Raw genomic sequence first — 21,173 nt, 5'->3', positions numbered from 1 at the left:
TTGTTGGCTGGGGGCCAGGTTGTTATGTGATGGAAGTTTTTATTAGCTCTCGTTGGTAGGGAGGGAGGCTCAAGGCTGGCTAAAGAGTAAATAAAGAAGTGAGTAAGCTCTATCTGTTCTTTGTCATTACCGCTCCTTCCATAATCGTATGTTGCATTGGACGTCAGACTAGTCTAGTATAGTCAATCCAAAACTGGAACTTGACCCATTTCCCTGCAGGCCGATCCCTATCCTTGTTCAGGCCAAAGCTACGCAAGAGGGAGGGAGAGAGAAAGAGTAAGAGAGAGAGAGAGAGAGTGAGAGAGACATAGAGAGAGAAAGAGAGAGTGGGACAAACAAGCTCTACTTGATAGGAGAACAGGGAAGTGCAGACATCAGCCAAGTCATCAACCAAACTACTGGAAAGGGGTTAGACAGCCAAACAACCAATGAACTGGGTCCAGGGCCAGCAGGGTGAGGACCACTAGGAGAGGCGGAGGGAGAAGAGAGAAAAGTGAAATAGAGAAAGGGAGAGAATTTAAGAAAGATAGAGGGAGGAGGATGAGTACAATGAACAAGGGGTTCCCCAAGTGCTCCAGGCCTCCTCAGCCTCTGGCAGCTTGGTGTGCTGACCGGAGGAGAGAGGCTCATAGGGGGATAGAGACATGAGAACAGGGCCCTTCAGCCTGCTGCACACACACACGTCCACCTGGGAGGCAAGGGCCTGGGCCACATCAGCCAGGAGACAGAGAGAGAAAGAGAAGGGTGGAGAGAGCAGGGGAAAAAGAATACACTTCTGAAGAGCATGAAGGGGTAAAGAAAGAGAGCTGTCTGGTTTACAATAGGACCTGTCTCTCCAGCCCTGAGCTCCAGGAGGAGGTGATGACTGGCTGAGGATAAATATTTTGTTCACATCAACTAAGCCCGAGCTGTTGAAATAATGAGCACTTCACTAGGAGTTGATGTCTCTCTCTCTCCCCCTCCGTAACCTCTGTCTCCCCCTCCATGTCTCTCCCCTCCTTCTCCCCGTTCCAACCTCCAGAGTGAATGAGTCAAGTCAGATCTGAGTACCCTCTCCTTGACCATTCCTGGTCGTGTTAAGAGTGAACCACTCGCCACCCCATCCAATGGCAGTCCACACATCCTCGCCACATCGTTACAGGGCCTCAACGAGCTGTGTAGCGAGGTTGGTACACTTCATTCAATATTCTCCAGGGACAATTTCTGAAATGTATATTTTCTGGAAGCTAACGGGTCTGACATGACTTGGAAGCACTATGAGAGATAGAGGCCCCTTCATGGTACGGAGGGGTTTACAGTTGAAACAGTTTTTTTGTAAAAAAGCACAATTCTCCTTTAAGGGGTATGATTGATGTTGGACAATCACAAAGCCTGACGAATGAGCTATGCTAGGCTACTATGCTAGTAATTAACCATCATGTGCCTGGCTAAACCTTGACATTCTTACGAAATAGGTCGCTCCTCACCGACCAACAGCCAAACAGGACACGAGTGGAGAAGAAAAATGTCTCTCTTTCGTGTGCGTTTTGTTTAGATCTCCCTCCAAGTTACAGAGGCCTGCCTAAGTTCTGCGTCTTCCGACTCGAAGTCGAGGCCTAAAAATAGGCATTACTTAAAAGAAGAGAGGAGCGAGCGAGCCTCCCTCCCAAAAATTATGTTGGAGAAGTTAGCGATGTGGAATCATCCTTGTGGAATCAGCAGCGCTTTAGGCTTTGGGTTCGCCGCTCGGCGGTCAATTACTCATCAGTAAGTAAGGTGATCCTCAGCCTCTGCTCTGCTCTTCTCTCCCCCTGATCAGCTCCATATGGGAACCTCTGCTCCGACCACTATAACTATATTTCTAACACATAAATGCTTCTGATTGTTATTCTAGGCCCGGCCAAAACTCAATAGCTTAATCTCCGCGGCGTGATGAGAATTGGAGCAATATTCATCCATATCAGACCGTTAGTTATATTCTCTCCCCAAGTCTCTGTGAGTGGCCATATAAAAAACACATGCAGAGGGAGACATGGTTGCGGTATTAAGTATGTGATGACAAATGGCTCACACTGAATATGGATTGCCTCACGGTATATAGGAGGCGAGCATGTATTTCTGAGAGCAAACGAAAGTCAGTCAATATCTCCCAGGACCTTTCGTCTGTCCCCATAGGAGAACCCTTTGAAGAACCCGTTTTGGTTCCACTTAGATCCCGTTTGAGTTCCATGTAGAACCCTTTACACAGAGGGTTCTACATGGAACCCAAAAGAGTTCTACCTGGGACCAAAAGGGGTTCTAACTGGAACCAAAAAGGGTTCTCCTATGGGGACAGCCTAAGAACCCTTTTGGAACCCTTTTTTCTAAGAGTGTACTGGCTGGCTTTGTTTTCAGGGGGCTGGTAGCTGGGGACCATGGCAGAGAGAACTGGGCTGGGGCCAGGACAGTTACTGCACCAGCAGCTATTGGGTCTACAGGGCTGGCTGGGCCTTCAGGGGTCTATTGGCTGGGGCTTGGGCTTAGGTAAAGGACTGGGGATTGAGTATAGAGGCTGGGGCCAGGACAGTTAGAGCAGCAGTAGCAGCAGGGGCTGGGGCCAGGGCCATAGGACCAGCTGGCTGGCTGGGTCTTCAGCGGTCGGGTGGCTAGCGATGGAATTGGGGCTAGGGCTCTGGCTGAAACTACAGGAGTGGTGGTGGTTGGTGCTTTAGGAGTCTGGGTGTGTGTGGCCTGGCCATATTAGAGAACCAGAGGCCTGGGTCCAGGGATCCTCTTACCCAGCCCTACCCCATACCTCTCCCCACCCCCCTCAACCTGCCAGCGAAAACAAGCAGGCGTCTCCATTTCACACACACATCCCTCGGCCCGTAACGACCACTCATAACATTGTCCCGGGAACGGCGTCTGAGCCCGTGGCATTCAACAAACGTTATTTTTCCCTCCAAATTGAACGAGACAAGAAAAAACAAATGCAAGTGGTCGGGCCGGGGGAGAGAACGTGTTTTGACATGATGTCACTTAACAGCAAAGTGTAACGGCGACAATAAACTCTCGCTTCGGCCCGGCCGCACCGGCAAGTCCGCCCGCCACCGTGTTGACTGAAGTATTTAGGATATAAATATAAATGTAGTGGAAACCATATGCTGGCAGTCTGCTCTAGCCAGATGTTGACCATGGGAAAATAGAATCACAACGGAAACAAGGCCTCCTGGACATTAAAACGCAATTAACTCCAATCATATCTTTACGTGTAAAAGTGTGCAATTCAGCTTTACGTCAGACGGATGGCATATCGTCCCTAAAACATATAGAATCATTCAGAAACAGAGCCAATACACATTTATGAGGCCTTGCACACTTCTTCCCACCAAGACATTACACAGCATTGTCTAAAAAACACAACGAAAGAAAGAAAAGCGGTACTCAGGTAATACTGTAATTAATGTATGTGGTCATGATTGGGGATGAAGTTCGTAATTAATTTTGGTAGGCCTACATTATAATAAAGTGCAGTAAAGAATTTGTTACTTCTTAGCGTAGTACTCAGCAGTTCAAAGTCCTTACTGTCAGTGAAACAGAGAGAAGCCAGAGAGAGACGAAAAAGGTACTTTAAGTTATGTTAAATTATTTTTCTCCTAGTATTTCATGCCACAATGACTGCTCCTGTATGTGTGTGTGTATGTGTCTGCTGTTTGCTGTCTCACTCTATTCCCGCTGAGTGACCTGTTGCATGCCTCTCCACCTCTTTTATTAAATCACTTGTGATTACAACTAATAAAAGCCTACCCAGAGAAACTCAGGCTAAAATGTCCTATTTTATTTCCTTAACCCTGCTCTTGACCTGGGAGTGTAATTAACAGGTATTATGAGAAAAAGGAAAATTGTGGGTAATTATCATGATAATTACAGGGGACATTCCAAGGACGAGCTAAGACTGCCAGATACTGTGTGTTGGTGTGTGTCCCCCCTCCTCCTTCCATTCACAGGCTCTTAATGTTAGATAGAGTCATTACACACTCTGAGAAAACATATTTAGCAGGCCCACCTCAGCATTTCAGACAGGTGCTTGTGTGTTAAGTCTCAACCCAGGTTTCACAGTGTGTAAGAGCCAGTATGTATGCTTATGCTCAATCCCCTAACTTGGCCTGCCCGGGTTGCTACTTCTGCCCTGAGGTGTGTGTGTGTGTATGTATACAATTACAAAGTTGTTGTGCCTCTAGTCTCTCTCTGGGATTGTTCAAGTGTTTTCTCCTGAAATGACCTCGCCAAGAAAACAGCACTTTCACATGTCATATCTCATTCCATAATTGACCTGGCAAACACAAGGAGCGCCGCACAGCGACAGCCAATAATGCACACATTCCCCAACCTCAGCCCTGACTCTCGCAATGTCGCACCAAAGGAATGCTGAAGTACGGACCTCGGGTCATACCTTGGGGAGAGGAAGCAACTAGAGATTATAAAAACTAGGTGGAAAAGTTCTAGCGGCCTGAAACCATCTAGGCGTTTAAGATTACAGATGATAGGAAATGGTCTCAGTGTGCCATGAGATCAATATGGGAACATGGTAATAATGTTTCTGTGATGTGGGGTGTTCTGAGGCTATGACTGTGGATCACTCACCAGATTGGCATGAGCTAAATTAGATAGAGGCTGTCACACATTATAGACACGAACCCAGAGAACTGGCCATGACCTCTACAGCTAACCTGTGGTGGGTGGTGGTTCTGGGTTTCTTTCAAAGACTCCACCAGCCACCTAATCGCCACATCAGGTGAGGTAACAATTAACAAATATGTTGGTAATTTAATAAATTGGGCCAGTGACTAGACAGAATTAGGCAGAACTGAAACTACTGTGTGGACAAACACACAAAGTTACACATCTAATAGGTTGCATGTTAAAGAGAGGATGGACACATGCTATACCACCATGGAACCAAACGCTCCAGACACAAACTACTGCCAGTTCCAAATTGAAGTGATCCAATCCTATACCACCATGGAACCAGGACGCTCCAGACGTTTCCTCATGTTTCACACTCTAGAACATTCGAGAACGCTCCATCTTCTTCATAGAGCACCAAACCCCCAGCTCATCCATCAAATGAAAGATGTATGGGTTTTAGAGCACACAACTCTATCTGTAAAACACTAACATGTGTCCTGCCTGCCTACCCTAATCTCATCTGCTGCTCCATGAATCCCACAGAGTAGCATTACAAACGACTTGATTTCCAAACACTAATGTAAATAGAAAAAAAGGGAACATCCTCAAATTATGTTTTAAATGGCTGCAGTGCCATTGTGTACCACTTTCATTGACTACAGTCGAAATTAACATAAGCTTCTCCATAAGCTCTCCAAGCATGAAGTTCACAGTCAAGCTAATGGTATTAAGATTCCATCGAGACACAGAGACAGACAGAGAGAGTGATGGGTGGGTATTATCTAATTGATTGATTATCCGATCTGATTCTCTGCATGTGTTTACGACTCTGAGACAAAAGAAGAGATGAGGCAGTAGGAGCGATCCAACAGCTCTAATGGTGTCAGAATGGTCAAGTGAAGGCTAAAGGAATGCCCTCCTGAAGACCAGATGGAAAAATAATGTTTTTTTTTTTACATGACAGTCATTCTTTAGTTCCTTCTTGGAAGATCTGGTAGGTAGCACTCTAAAACTGTATAAAAATGAACATCGTAGAATCAAAGACAAGTTCAGTGTTCTTAACGAGAAGTCCAGCTGATCCACCAGGCATCTAGAGTGAGAGTGGGAGGTCACAAGTTGTATTGATTAGGTACAGGGCAGTCGACTAGGTTGGCAAGGGCCAACTGGATGGCATGGCACCGGAAGAGCCCGACACCCACACAGGAGATGATGCCCATGGTATGGAGAGTATTTTCCATGGCACAGTTGCTCTTAATGGGAAACCCAATCGAGAGAAAGAGAGAGGTGAAAGGAAAGGAAAGTGACAATGATCCTGTCAGGTTCCTGGCCTGGTGTTTTGACAGCTCCTAATGATGCTTAACAACCTGGAGATGGAGGGTCGGGTCTCTGGGGGTCTAGACGGACGTCTGGGCAGAGTGAGGTGCATGATGAAAAGGACTGTATTCCAAATGGCACAGTGATTCCCATTTATCATACTTCTTTTGACTAGGGCCCTGGGGTTTGGTTCTGGTCAAAAGTAATGCACTTATCCCATTTGGGATACACACAATGTGGCAACCAGCGTCTTTTCCCAGTCTTTTAAAAAAGTGAAAAACTGATGCACACAAACAAAAGGACAACAGAGAGAGGGAAAGAAGAGACAGACAAACAGTCAGAACGACTGACAGACAGACAGAGACAAAATGAAGAGAGATACACTAGCGTTCAAAAGTTTGGGGTCACTTAGAAATGTCCTTGCTTTTGAAAGAAAAGAGGCGACTCCGGGATGCTGGCCTTCTAGGCAGAGTTCCTCTGTCCAGTGTCTGTGTTCTTTTGCCCATCTTAGTATTATTATTTTTTGGGCCAGTCAGATATGGCTTTTTCTTTGCAACTCTGCCTAGAAGGCCAGAATCCCAGAGTCACCTCTTCACTGTTGACGTTGAGACTGGTATTTTGCGGGTACTATTTAATGAAGATGCCAGTTGAAGACTTGTGAGGTGTCTGTCTCTCAAACTAGACACTAATGTACTTGTTCTCTTGTTCAGTTGTGCACCGGGGCCTCCTACTCATCTTTCTATTCTGGTTAGAGCCAGTTTGCGCTGTTCTGTGAAGGGAGTAGTACAGAGAGTTATACGAGATCTTCAGTTTCTTGGAAATTTCTTGCATGGAATAGCCTTCATTTCTCAGAACAAGAATAAACTGATGAGTTTCAGAAGAATTGTATTTTTTTCTGGACATTTTGAGCCTGTAATTGAACCCACAAATGCTGATGCTCCAGATACTCAACTAGTCTAAAGGCCAGTTTTATTGCTTCTTTAATCAGCACTACAGTTTTCACCTGTGCTAACATAATTGCAAAATAGTTTTCTAATGATCAATTAGCCTTTTAATAGGATAAACTTGGATTAGCTAACACAACGTGCCATTGGAGCACAGGAGTGATGGTTGCTGATAATGGGCCTCTGTACGCCTATGTAGATATTCAATTACAAATCAGCCGTTTCCAGCTACAATAGTCATTTACAACATTAACAATGTCTACACTGTATTTCTGATCAATTTGATGGTATTTTAATGGACCAAAAATGTGCTTTTCTTTCAAAAACAAGGACATTTCTAAGTGACCCCAAACTTTTGAAAGCGTATATGGAGGTGTAGAGATGAAGGGATCCACAAGAGAATGGCACAGAGAGAGCAGTGGAGTAGAGCGAGCCATAAAAAACATAAAACAGCGGGGAAAACACAGCAAGCATCTCCAATCTGCTATTTACATCTGCGTCATGACAGGGTTTAAAAACAGCCAAATGAGAGGAGCAGGACACATCGACCACAGCCTTGCTTGAGTCCCAAATGACACCATATTCTCTATATAGTGCACTAAATTTGAACAGGCAAAGGTAATGCACTTTATAGGAAACAGCGTGCCATTTGGGACAGCCCTGGATTCTCCCTAATGTTTTCAGACTATCCAACGGTCAGACCTAATGCCTGCGGTATCTCTGTTGATTCATTTTTCACATCTTTTGAAAAAAAATTAAAAGGTACTTTCTTTTCAAAGATGCTGGATGAAGATGGTGTGGTGAGGCGTTTGTTTCGCTCTCTCACTCTGCTCCTTGCTTGGGGAGGTTGAATTGTGTAACGCCAGTGCTTCTCTCCCATCCTGGCAACTCCTGCTGTTGTCTACGGCGCTTATATTAGGCAGTCAGTACTGAGCCTCTTTATCACCAGAAGGCCTATGGGCCCTGATAAAAAGTAATGCACTTTATAGGGAATAGGATGCCATTTGGGACGTATACACTATATCCCGGTGCTCAGAGGAGACAGAAGTTGGTCTTGACGCAACTCTTGTGTTCGTTCCACTCAAATGTAGTTTTGAGTAACCTAATCCAAAATAACACATTCTTCCAATAAAAATAAATGTCTGGCCTTATTTCTGCAGCAGGCAGCACCCACATGTTTATGCCTCTCTCTATTCAAACTTAATTATTTCATTGTCCCGACATTGGATCTAATAAAACAAAAGATTTGGGTTACAGCGGGTGCCAAAGAATGGACTGAGGGGGGGTAAAGAAAAAAGTCCCCTGAAAAGAAATATGGAGTTTTTACGGTATGAAGTCACAGCGTGAAAAATGATAGCAATTAATCAGAGCTACCGAATACAATCCACTCAACTAATCACAATTGAGCTAATGGATGAGTCACCAGTAAAGGCCTCAGCATGCTAACTATGAAACAGTCCCCTGAAGATAAAGCCAAAACATGCAAAGAGAGAAAGAGTGTACAGCGCTCTTGTTATGATGTCAAGTGTGAGAATTTCAGGCTGATTATGTGAAATTGCAAGTTAAAAGGCACATCCAGGCCTCCCGAGTGGCGCAGCGGTCTAAGGCACTGTGTCGCAGTGCTTGAAGTGTCACTACAGACCCGGGTTCAGTCTTAGGCCGTGACCGGGAGACCCATGAGGTGGCGCACAATTGGCCCAGTGTTGTCTGGGTTAAGGGAGGGTTTGGCAGGGCACCTGCAAGCTGACCTAGGTCGCCAGCTGGACGATGTTTCCTCTGACATGTTGGTGTGACTGGCTTCCGGGTTAAGTGAGCAGTATGTCAAGAAGCAGTGCGGCTTGGCAGGGTCATGTTTAGGAGGATGCATGGCTCTCGACCTTCATCTCTCCTGAGTCCGTAGGGGAGTGGCAGCGATGGGACAAGACTGTAACTCCCAATTGGGGAGAAAAAGGGTTAAAAGTACATAAATAATTACAAATAAAAGACACATCCAAGTCAATTTGGTGCAGTGCAGAATGAAGACCCTACACAATTTGGGGCCTTTATTGGCAGAAATGCTAAAATGGTGGTGTGACTACAGTACTGCCTTAATGGTTTCACTCCTAATTGTCTGACATAACCAAGAGATCAAAGGTAAAATCACTGAAAGTGGGTGTTAGGTATGCATAACTGGCTGTAAGGGAGTCAGGTGCAGGAGAGCAGAAGTTGGGTAGCCAAAGGAGCCTTTTATTTCGGCGAACAAAACACACGGCACTAAGAACACTTAACACAATAAGGGTTGACATAACCCAGCGCAAACCAGTCTAGCGTGCACATACTCGAAACAACAAACAATTCCACACACAGACATGGGGGGAACAGAGGGTTATATACACGTCTAATACTGAGGGAATTGAAACCAGGTGTGTAGGAAAACAAGACAAGACAAATGGAAAAATGAAAGGTGGATCGGCGATGGCTAGAAAGCCGGTGACGTCGACCGCCGCCCGAACAAGGAGAGGAACCGACTTCGGCGGAAGTCGTGACAGTGGGATCCTCCTCTTCCCAAACCTTGTGTCTGAATGATTGTTTACTGTTATTTGATTTAATTTCAATACAGGTCTATCTGAAAGAAAAAAAATCTGTTAGGGTTGGAGGTAAAGTAATGATGATGTCATATAGATATTGTAATATTTGGATTTGATATCTTACAAAGTAAATACAGTTATTTCCTCATTGCAAAGCTATGGGTTATTATAAGTTACCCAGCCCTGGTTGTGGTTGTGGCGTGCAGACTACAGACAGACTAAGGCCACGGTGCTCACTCTAGTCTACAGTCAGTGAGTGAGTCACCCAGAGTTGTGAACAACAGTGGTCAACCAATCCACACCGTCCACTCACTGTGCTGCTGCTGCAGAGGAGGGAGGGCTACCGTGTGAAGTTCTGGCAGGAGCGTGATTACAGAGAGCGAGAGGAACACTGGGAAATGAAGGTGGTTGGCTCTTTGAGATGGCCCAGACCAGACCCAGACCACGGAGTGGGCAGCAGCCCTGAATTGGCTCTCTCATCAGCATAGGTGCTAGGCCCTTCCCTCTCCGCCCGAGTTGCCACCAGCTCGCCGCATGCAAATAGAATCATCACCATCAAACGTTCAGACGTGACATTTCTGGAAGACGGACAGCGGGTAGCCATAAGTCGGTTGGAGGCTCCATTGGAATGTATTGTTTTGTTTTCAGTTGCAGACAGCTAGCAAACACAGGAATCCTCCTCCTGTACCACTGCCAAGCCTCAATTAGAGCACACTAAGGGTCCTTCAGGCAGTGAGAGGGCAGCTCAAACATGAGATTAAACCACATTGTGCTGAGGGACGGACGGATAAGACACAGACTCTGAATGGTCAATAGGCTTGGACCCCTTTACATTAAATCACTCTGTACACGTATAACACATTTTATAACACTTCAGTGTTTCGTCAACATAAAACCCTTTGACACTATTGTACTATTGTGTTTCAGAGTTGACCTCTAAGGATCCAAATACAGTCAGAGGAGAAAAACAAGCTGACATGTAGGAGGCTAGTGAAAAATACAACCTGATAATTAAACCTGACTGGGGCCTGTGTGTAAATCACATTATGGTTTCTGAGACGTGACCTTACTTACATCAGCCCTAGTAGTAGTAGTGGGCTGGAAAAAACAATAGCAGAGAAAAAACAATAAGGAGCTAGAGAACATTCCAGAGCCAGAGGGACTGACTGAGTGAACTGAAAGCCACTTATTACAGTGACCAGCCGGGGGAACTGGAACATGCAAGGGGAAGGCTGGAATCCAAAATTACTTTAGGTGTGTTCTGTTCCTCTCCGGTTCCCTGAGGTGTGGTTAGGGGGGAGGGGAGGTGAGACGGCAGGCAGGCCCAGAGCCAAATAAAGGTCTGAGAAAACCTCAATGGAACCTCAAAATAAAGCAAGACCAGCCAAGACAGGACACTACTGTTACTGTAACACACACACACACACACACACACACACACACACACACACACACACACACACCACACACACGGAGAACAGACCAGATCAAAGAGGGCCGTGGCCTCCACACACAACAAAGGGTGGCACTCTGATGACAGAGCTCTGTGACAGACCGCCAGCCCGGAGGGAGTGGGACAGGAAGAGAACTGTCATGCCAGACAGGACACTGAGGTCAGGACCGTGATGGTGGCGGGGGGGGGGGGGGGGGTAGAGAGAGAGAGAGAGAGAGATGGAAAGAGTGAGTTGGAATACAGGTTGAGAGAGAAAGTCTGAGAAAAAGAGAGGATGCAGAAATAAAGGATGAGTTAAAGAAAGAGAGGATACGGAGAGAAAGTGAATGAGATGGGATGTAAAGATAGATGGTAATAGAAAGAAAAAGAGAGAAGGATGGTGGATGAGAGAAAGAGGGATGAGAGAGAAAGAGAGAAAGAGAGGAGGGGGTGAGAGACCAGACCCACCAACTAACCACAAAGAGGAGTGGCTGTTAGCCAGCAGAGCTGAGCTTGTGTGTGTGTGTGTGTGTGTGTGTGTGTGTGTGTGTGTGTGTGTGTGTGTATGTGTTGACGTGTCCCCACAAGAATAGTAAATATACAAAGATTTGACCAACTAGGGACATCTAGTTCGTCCCCACAAGGTCAAATGCTAATTCTAGGGGGTTTAGGGTTAGGGTTAGAATTAGGTTTAAGGTTAGGAGCTAGGGTTAGGTTAAGGGGTAGGGTTAAGGTTAGGTTTTTGGATTAGGGTGAGAGTACAGGTTAGGGTTAGGTTTAGGGGTTAGGGAAAATAGGATTTTGAATGGGACTGAATTGTGTGTGTGTGCGCGTGCGTTTGTCACATGTCTGCATATGTGTGAAGCATGTGTGTATGTGAGCGAGAGCAGAGCAGGGCTGACCAGGGGAATGTTTGGTATGTCTCTTAGTGGGGAGAGGAGGAATTGGAGCTGGATGTAAAGGATGACAGTGAGAAAGGGAACCAGGCCAAGACATTGGTTGCATCCCAAATGGCACCCTATTTCATTTACACTGCTCTACTTTTAACCAGAGCCGATAGGTCTCTGGTCAAAAGTTGTGCACTATGTAGGGAATAGCGTGCCATTTGGGATGCAGACCATGCTGCTGCCACTGATGTTGTTGTTGAGGTCAGACATTGCTATATGGATGTGAGCTGGGAGCGTGATGAGAGCACCACAAGGGAAGAAACCAAACAGATACTGTTCATGGGCCAGACTGGTTTACAGAACATTACACAAAAACAATGTGAGTACTAGTACAGTGCTACTGGGCAGACTGTTACAAAGTTGTCACGTCTGGTTCGCCAGACTCCAGGTACAGAGTAGCACCATCTCACATTGAAGAATACAGGGAACCTGTTGTTGTTGTGAGGGGGTCTTATGAGAGGCTCCTTGTTCTTGACCAGCCGTATGACCTTCACTGACTCCTCGTCATTGTGTGTATATGTGTGTGTGTGTGTGTGTGTGTGTAAGACTATGACTTACGAGAGGCTCCTTGTTCTTGACCAGCCGTATGATCTTCACTGACTCCTCGTCATCATCGATGTCATCGGGCAGCGGAGGCAGATCGGGGTCATAACTCTTCTGGGCTACCGTGTCATGGACGGACAGAAGACTCTACGGAGGAGAAGAAAAGGGGGATGAAAGAGGAAAGGAAAGTGGGCAGGGGGGTGAAAGGAGAGTGATAGAGGAGGCAAGTGGAGAGGAAAGAGAGGGGTTCAAATTCACCATTCAAAGCCTAGATCCCTATACAACAGTACAAACCCATACTACAAACATGCTGAGGTCCTTTCAACTAGAGAGAGAGAAACGGCAGAGCGAAACAGTGTCCCATGTGGCTCAGTTGGTAGAGCGTGGTGCTTTCAACACCAGGGTTGTGGGTTTGATACCCACGGGGGACCAGTACGAAAATATATGCACTCTGCCTCAAGTACCTGTTGATGGATTTGATTTCGTTAAGGTCCCATTATACTAGCTACAAGTGTTAATTGCCATTAAGGCTCATTGTTTGACTCAGATCCTCCTGAATAAAAGGAGGTTAATGCCACGCTGAGACGCTATGAATCATGGGGATGTTGAGGTGGACGGAGAAATGAATTACCCTCCCCTGGTTACGGCTTTGTATTTCCAGAGAGTGAGTGTGTGTCGGGACTATCCCATGGGAGTGCCAGCTAGCTGATGTTCAGCGACAGACAGAGCGATGAGCAAAGTAATGAAGTTCTCAGCTGCCTCACATATTTCACACTCTCACGAGCAGCAGCAGAGAGGGGAAAAACGAGACGACACAGACGAGAATGATCGCATTCGTTTTTCAAACAATTTAACGGCTCCGTGTCGTCTCCGAATGCAGCTGGAAACAAACCGTTTTTCCATTAAATAAAAAACATAGTCTAATCACGTGCCAGAAAGAGGAGGATGAGAAAGGAGGGAGAAATTATAGAGGGAGGAGAGCAGGAGAAGGAGAAGAGCAGTCTGTTTTATGACATGGGAGCATGATGCACTACAGCGTTCCAAGATGTTCCTAAAAAAGACCAGATGAGAGGAGGAGGAGGAGGAGGAGGAGGAGGAGGAGGAGGAGGAAGAAGAGAAGGAGAGACAACTGGTGTGCTGTGCCCAAAGCTCCACTGGTACTTCACCTGCAGCAGACACACAGCCTTCGTCTAGTCACCCTGAGGCCAACCCTAATGGATACTGGCTTTAACTGTGTGGCACATAACTATCTTTTGTCATCATGTTTGCATATGGTTCCTGGGAGCAGTGGAAACACATTTCCTTATGTGAGGACAAAAAATGTAATAATAGTAAAGATAACACAACTCTAGAACAGTATAATAACAGACATTCTACTAGCCAGTGTGGCAGATAGCCTAGTGTTTAGAGTGGTTAGAGCGTTGGGCTTGTAACCAAAAGGATGCAAGATCAAATCCCCGAGCTGACGAGCTAAAAATCTGTCGTTCTGCCCCTGAACAAGGCAGTTAACTCACTGTTCCTAGGCCGTTATTGAAAATAAGAATTTGTTCTTAACTGACTTGCCTAGTTAAATAAAGGTAAAATACACCAGACCGTGCTCCATTCAGAGCTGAATAAAATATTACAGAACAAATATTTTCAGAGGAACGATCTCTCTCTTTCTCGATTTGCTGAGGCCAATCTCCTTTTCTGTTTTTCTTTGTTTCTTCTCCTCTCCTCTTTTTAGGAGGTTAGAGAAAACGTTTAATGTGGCGTTGTATCGAGTTTCCAGAGTTTTCCGAAAACAACACCGCCGATGAAACACTGCTGCCCTGTGCCGATGTGACTCCGGAGAGAGGAGTGGAGAGGGGTTTTCCCTCTGAGGATAGACAGACGGACGGACACATGCAGTGTGTCCTCCCTGGTGAGGTGTCGCTGTCACTCATAACACCTGATCTGGTTCGTCAACAACACCAAGGCCTGTTACTATGTGCCAATCACATCTTATTCCTGTTTCAACAGGACCTGCTTCTATAACTTCCTTAACCCAACCCAGCTCACCTCAGGCCTCACAACTCTCCCCTCCTACCCTCTCCTTCTCACAGCCTTGTGTCTATGTGTGTGAGTGTGTGTGTGCGCGCACACGCATGTTTGCTCCTACCTCTACACCCCTATTAGTCTTGCGTTACCATGCTCACAGTTCTCTAACATCAGGAAGCCTGGAGACCACAGTTAGTTCCTGATATCCATCACAGCTAATATCCTGAACACTGAGTATCCTCTCATCAATGCCCACCACTTCCTCCATCAGGGCCTAGTTGACACTCACCCCAGCAGCCCTCCTTTCCCCTTACAGCTCGTAACAGCCTGGCCGGTAATGCCTTGTAAAAACTCCCCATCACAGACTAGCAACAACAGCACCAGGCTAATAGGTAGCACATGGCAGAGGCAGGGCAGACCCCTTGCTTGTGGTGGCTGCTGACACACTTGCACATACACACACACCAGACACACACAAGCACACACTCACACAGACACACACACACACACATACACACACACAACTGGCTGCCACCGTATGGAAGCATTCCTCTGGGTCAACGGCAGTGAGCTGGTCCTGTTATGACTCAAAGCCAGTGTTCTGTGTGTGTCTCCCAATTTAATGTAGAGCTGATATCCTTGTTGGAACTGAACCATTCAGCTGTAGCAGGAGCTGGGCCGCCGATATAGATTGGGTTAGGGAGAGACCGAGGCTGTTTCACAAATGGCACCCTATTCCCTATATAGTGCACTACTTTTGACCAGAGCCCAGTACTACACTATATAGGGAATAGGGTGCCATTTGGGATGCATGCCGGGATCACGGGCTGGGTTGGGTTCGGCTGGGTCCACCCTGTTTTTAGGACCCGTACTTTGAGAGCCAGGCAGTGTTTGTGTTCATTATACATAATAGGGATCCTGTAAAAACAGATCACTGAGCCTGTCCAAACAAACCTCCTATGCATTACTGGCATCTAGCACTCATTAAGCTGGGCTTGTCATTCGCAGAGTCATTTTTCAACCTGCAGGCAGACAGTGCAAGACTGGCACTTTACTGACTGTTCCAGAGCCCCGCTGTGCTCCGTTCTACTGCGTTCACTTATTTTGCGTTCCAACTAGCACCATATTCCCCACATAGTGCACTGAATTTGACAAGAGCCCATAGGGTGCCCATAGTAGTGCACTTTATAAGGAGTAGGGTGCCAATTGAGACACAGCCTTATACTTCTGAGAGCCCCAGCCCAGCGATGCGGTAGGCAGAGACACCCCGACCCACTGCCAGCGAACCCCCGAAACCCTTGCCCACACCCCAACAGAACAGAACACACAGTTCCCCCCCATCGGAAACAGACGGCCGTCAAAATTAGCACTTTCATCATTGTCAATATTAGCGTTTCTGAGGCGGCTAATATGGGCAGGAGTTGTTTTCTCATGTGTGAAGAATCATAAAAGGGAGAAAAGAGGGGGGAGGTGTGTGTGTGTGTGTGTGTGTGTGTGTGTGTGTGTGTGTGTGTGTGTGTGTGTGTGTGTGTGTGTGTGTGTGTGTGTGTGTGTGTGTGTGTGTGCGCACGTGTGCACGTGTGCCTGTGTGTGTGCGTGAGTGTGTGAGATGGGGGTGCTTTAAAAAGCTGTGATTTATGTCCCACCTCAGGAATGGATCATTTTATAATGGAGAGTGATACTGTTACTATCGCACAGAGACACCATTCAGAGCTCAGGCATCTGCTTGTGTTTTACACACAGACTCTGCAATTTACATGGAGCTGGGTAGGTATCGGGTGCCACGGCAGAACAGTCAGATCCCTATCCAGCCATCAGGAGAGAGAGAGTGAGGGAGAGAGAGAGGGGGGGCTTAAAACCCACAGAGAACCATCCGTTGCAGCCACTCAGAAGAGACAGCTTCCAAACCTCAGTCAGTGAGTGTGTTACAGTCAAAGTGTTCCCCCTGACACCATTCCCCAGCGCTGAGCTGGGCTAGCTGCTGCTGAGGTTAATCTATCGTGACCGAGTGCTTCTGCTTCTTGGAGCTAGAAGACTGTCGGTGTGACGGTTTACCCAGGGAGCAGTAAAACTATCAGAGTAGCAGGCCCAAAACATACAGGCAACAGCCAGTCAGAGAGGAGGGAGGGGGAAATGAGTATGTTAGGGGAGTGCGTGTGTATACGCTAGGGCAGTTGTGAACATTTCAACCTGTCGCCCCCTCAGGCCAGCAGAGGAGTGGCCTCTACCTAGCAGGCCTAGTGGCAGAGGCAGTGTTTGTAAGTGTATGTGTGTAATGCTTTGACCGCTCTCTCTCCCATCTCTCCATCCTCCACCCTGGGGCCCGACGAGTTTGTACAAGGAGAGAAACCCCTTGTGATGGATCTACGTTGGCCCTGCCAATAACCTCTGTATCAAAATACAATAATTGGAGGCGTGCTGCGAGACGCTCCGTGGCACACCAGTGTCTTGAACTAGCCATCGGGATGTAGGGTTGTAGGGATACTAGGGCACCTCCCATTGGAGTTGATGGATACGAAGGAGAGGCTGTATCCCAAATGACACCCTATTCCCTATATACAGTGCCTTCGGAAAGTATTCAGACTCCTTTACTTTTTCCACATTTTGTTAGGTTATAATCTTATTCTAAAACTGATTAAATAGTTTTTTCCCCTCATCAATCTACACACAATACCCAATATATATTTTTTTACATTTGCTAAAAATAAAACAATAAAATAAACTGAAAAATCACATTTACATAAATATTCAGACCATTTACTCAGTACTTTGTTGAAGCACCTTTGGCAGCCTCAAGTCTTCTTGGGTATGACGCTACAAGCTTGGCACACCTGTATTTGGGGAGTTTCTCCCATTCTTCTCTGCATATCCTCTCAAGCTCTGTCAGGTTGGATGGGGAGTGTTGCTGCACAGCTATTTTCAGGTCTCTCCAGAGATGTTTGATCAGGTTCAAGTTCATGCTCTGGCTAGGGCACTCAAGGACATTCAGAGACTTGTCCTGAAGCCACTCCTGCATTGTTTCTCATGGTCTGAGAGTCTTTAGGTGCCTTTTGGCAAACTCCAAGCCGGCTGTCATGTGCATTTTACTGAGGACTGGCTTCCGTCTAGCCACTCTATCATATCAAATCAAAGTTTATTTGTCACGTGCGACGAATACAACAGGTGTAGACCTTACAGTGAAATGCTTACTTACAGGCTCTAACCAATAGTGCGAAAAAAAAGGTATGTGTGTGTGTGTGTGTGTGTGTGTGTGTGTGTGTGTGTGTGTGTGTGTGTGTAGGTAAGTAAGTAAAGAAATAAAACAACAGTAAAAAGACATTTGAAAATAACAGTAGCAAGGCTGTATACAGACACCGGTTAGTCAGGCTTATTGAGGTAGTATGTACATGTAGGTATGGTTAAAGTGACTATGCATATATGATGAACAGAGAGTAGCAGTAGCGTAAAAAGAGGGGTTGGCGGGTGGTGGGACACAATGCAGATAGGCCGGTTAGCCAATGTGCGGGAGCACTGGTTGGTCGGGCCAATTGAGGTAGTATGTACATGAATGTATAGTTAAAGTGACTACACTTTGTTCTTGGGGACTTTCAATGCTGCAGAAATGTTTTGATACCCTTCCCCAGATCTGTGCCTCGACACAATCCTGTCTCTGAGCTCTACGGATAAATCCTTTGACCTCATGGCTTGGTTTTTGCTCTGATATGCACTGTCAACTGTGGGACCTTATATAGACAGGTGTGTGCCTTTCCAAATCATGTACAATCAATACATTTTAACACAGGTGTACTCCAATCAAGTTGTAGAAACATCTCAAGGATGATCAATGGAAACAGGATGGACCTAAGCTAAATTTTGAGTCTCATAGAAAAGGGTCTGAATACTTATGTAAATAAGGTATGTATTTTTTATTTTTTATAAATTGAAATACATTTCTAAAAACCTGTTTTCGTTTTGTCATTATGGGGTATTGTGTGTAGATACAGAGGAATTTTTATATTTAATACATTTTGGAATAAGACTAATGTAACAAAATGTGGAAAAAGTCAAGGGGTCTGAATACTTTCCGAAGGCACTGTAGTCTTGGGCCATAAGTAGTGCACTATATAGGGAATAAGGTGCCTTTTGAGTTGAAGCCACAGCGTTGCGAAGCAACTCTTGTGTATGCAGCGTTCCCTCTGACATAGAGACCGCAGTTATGATGGATTCACACACACAATGGATTCCCCTGATCTCCATTTGTTTCCTGTGAGGGGGTCCATCTGACTCCATTCATCTTGTAACCATTGTCTTTCTGCCCTACTGTACACAGCGTTCTGTCTGTCTGACACTGAGATGGCTGGACTGATTCAGCAATCCAAACCTCCCTATCGCCATCACACAAACACACACTCAACCATTGAGATTTAGATGTATGTCTAACAAGAGAGAGAGAGAAGGCAGCCAGATAATTGTTAAAAGGAGAGATAAAGAAGCTTTAAAAAGTTTGCATCCGTTTGTGTGACATCATATCTGTCTGGCTGACCTGTGGATGAACAGCGGATTGATGTATCACAGAGGACACAGAACCTACGGCTGCATCCCAAATGTCAGAGACTATAGTAAAGGTAGGAGATTATGTCATTGTTGGAGGGTGGGAGATAGAATAATGAAATAATGCACTAATACAAGATTGACTGAGTACCATGTAGAAAGATGGAATAAATATGGAGTGTGTAAGGGAAGGAGGAAAAGAGGCTATGTTCTGTGTTAAGCTGATAAGTGACGTATAGAGCGAGAGAGAGCAAGAGAGAGCGCACAAGAGAGAGAGACAGAGAGAGTTGGTGTGTGAGTGTATGTCTGTTACCTTGACGTGGGGTTTAGCCAGTAGTTTTAGCAGCTCTCCGATTCCTCCACTGGCACCTTTAACCTGCAGTTCCTCAGACAGCTGAGAGAGATAGCGATATAGAGAGGGAGAGAGACATTTAATAGAGAGAGGGAGAAAGAGAGAGATATGAGGAGAAAGAGAGAGTGAGAGACATTTAATTGAGAAAGGGAGAGAAAGAGAGAGAGATAATCCAATTGAAAGAGAGAGAGAGAGAGAGAGAGAGAGGAGAGAGAGAGAGAGAGAGAGAGAAAGAGAGAGAGAGAGAGAGAGAGAGAGAGAGAGAGAGAGAGAGAGAGAGTGTGTTAGCATTAATATAGTAAACTGAGACATTCATACAGCTGACTAACAGGGCCAGGTTAACACACACACACAAACAAAAAGAGGCCCCAGCCATGATCTAGAGACAATCCCTGTCTGTCCAATGTATGCTGAGGGCCGCCAGGCAGCACCTTAATTCTCTCTACTCCAGGCCACAGGCCCTTGGTGGGCTGCTGCCTGGACTAGGCCAGTGGTTATCTAGTTGTCTGTGGTGGAGCGCCCAGACAAAGGGCTGATTGTTAGTGAACGGGAATTAGGAGAAGAACCGTCTGAACTGCGTCTGTTCAATGAGCACCTGTGAAAAAATCAAATCAAATATATTTAAAATCAAATTTTATTTGTCACATGCGCCGAATAGATGTAGACCTTACAGTGAAATGCTTACTTACCAGCCCTTAAACTTCTTCAAGGTCGGTGGGTCCCCTGCGGGACGGTTGAGCTAACGTAAACTAATGCGATTAGCATGAGGTTGTAAGTAACAAGAACATTTCCCAGGACATAGACATATCTGATATTCGCAGAAAGCTTAAATTCGTGTTAATCTAACTGCACTGTCCAATTTACAGTAGCTAGTACAGTGAAATAATACCATGCTATTTTTTAGGAGAGTGCACAGTTTTGAACATGAAAAGTTATTAATAAACAAATTAGGCACATTTGGGCAGTCTTGATACAAAATTAAATGAAATGGTTCATTGGATCAGTCTAAGACATTGCACATACACTGCTGCCATCTAGTAGCCAAAATCTAAATTGCAACTGAGCTGGAATAATACATTATGGCCTTTCTCTTGCATTTCAAAGATGATGGTACAAAAAAAGACAAAAAAAATGCTAGATTTTTTCTTTGTATTATCTTTTACCAGATCTAATGTGTTATATTCAACTACATTCCTTTCACCGTTCCACAACATTCAAAGTGTTTCCTTTCAAATGGTACCAAGAATATGCATATCCTTGCTTCAGGGCCTGAGCTACAGGCAGTTAGATTTGGGTATATAATTTTAGGCAAAAACGTAAAGAAAAAAAGGGTCCGATCCTTAATGCAGTTTTAATTAAGAAAAATAAGTGTTAAGCAAAAAATACATCACAAAAAAAATAAGAATAATTAAAGAGCAGCAGTAACATAACAATAGCGAGGCTATATACAGGGGGTACCGGTACAGAGTCAATGTGTGGGGGCACTGGTTAGTCAAGGTAATTGAGGTATGTACATGTAGGTAGAGTTAAAGTGACTATGCATAGATAATAAACAGAGAGCAGCAGCAGCATAAAAAGAGGGGGCGGGGTACAAATAGTCTGGGTAGCCATTTGATTAGCTGTTCAGGAGTCTTATGGCTTGGGGGTAGAAGCTGTTAAGAAGTCTTTTGGACCTAGACTTGGCGCTCCGGTACCGCTTGTCATGCGGTAGCATAGAGAACAGTTTATGACTAGGGTGGCTGGAGTCTTTGACAATTTATAGGGCCTAGATGGCAGGAAGCTTGGCCCCAGTGATGTACTGGGCCGTACGCACTACCCTCTGTAGTACCTTGCGGTTGGAGGCCGAGCAGTTGCCCAGGCAGTGATGCAACCCGTCAG

At 45.7% G+C, this 21,173-nt stretch overlaps 1 protein-coding gene across 7 annotated transcripts in view; it reads right to left on the bottom strand.

Annotated features, from left to right (window-relative positions):
* Positions 1–21,173, bottom strand: part of LOC106590020 (MAGUK p55 subfamily member 7) — a 278,198-nt gene that overhangs the window by 89,453 nt on the left and 167,572 nt on the right. For all 7 annotated transcript variants that reach the window (XR_014383065.1, XM_014180502.3, XM_082970645.1 and 4 more), the window contains 2 exons: positions 19,257–19,337; positions 12,410–12,541 (listed from right to left, as the gene is read on the bottom strand). Coding sequence is in view for 6 of the 7 variants with exons in the window: in XM_014180502.3 (XP_014035977.1) it covers positions 12,410–12,541; positions 19,257–19,337 (213 nt within the window). In the remaining variant the exon portion in view is untranslated. The remainder of the gene's footprint in view (positions 1–12,409; positions 12,542–19,256; positions 19,338–21,173) is intronic.

Source organism: Salmo salar, chromosome 29 (genome assembly GCF_965601325.2).
Source record: "Salmo salar chromosome 29, fSalSal1, whole genome shotgun sequence".
Taxonomy (NCBI): Eukaryota; Metazoa; Chordata; class Actinopteri; order Salmoniformes; family Salmonidae; genus Salmo; species Salmo salar.
This window is presented reverse-complemented; position numbering and strand designations above follow the sequence as displayed.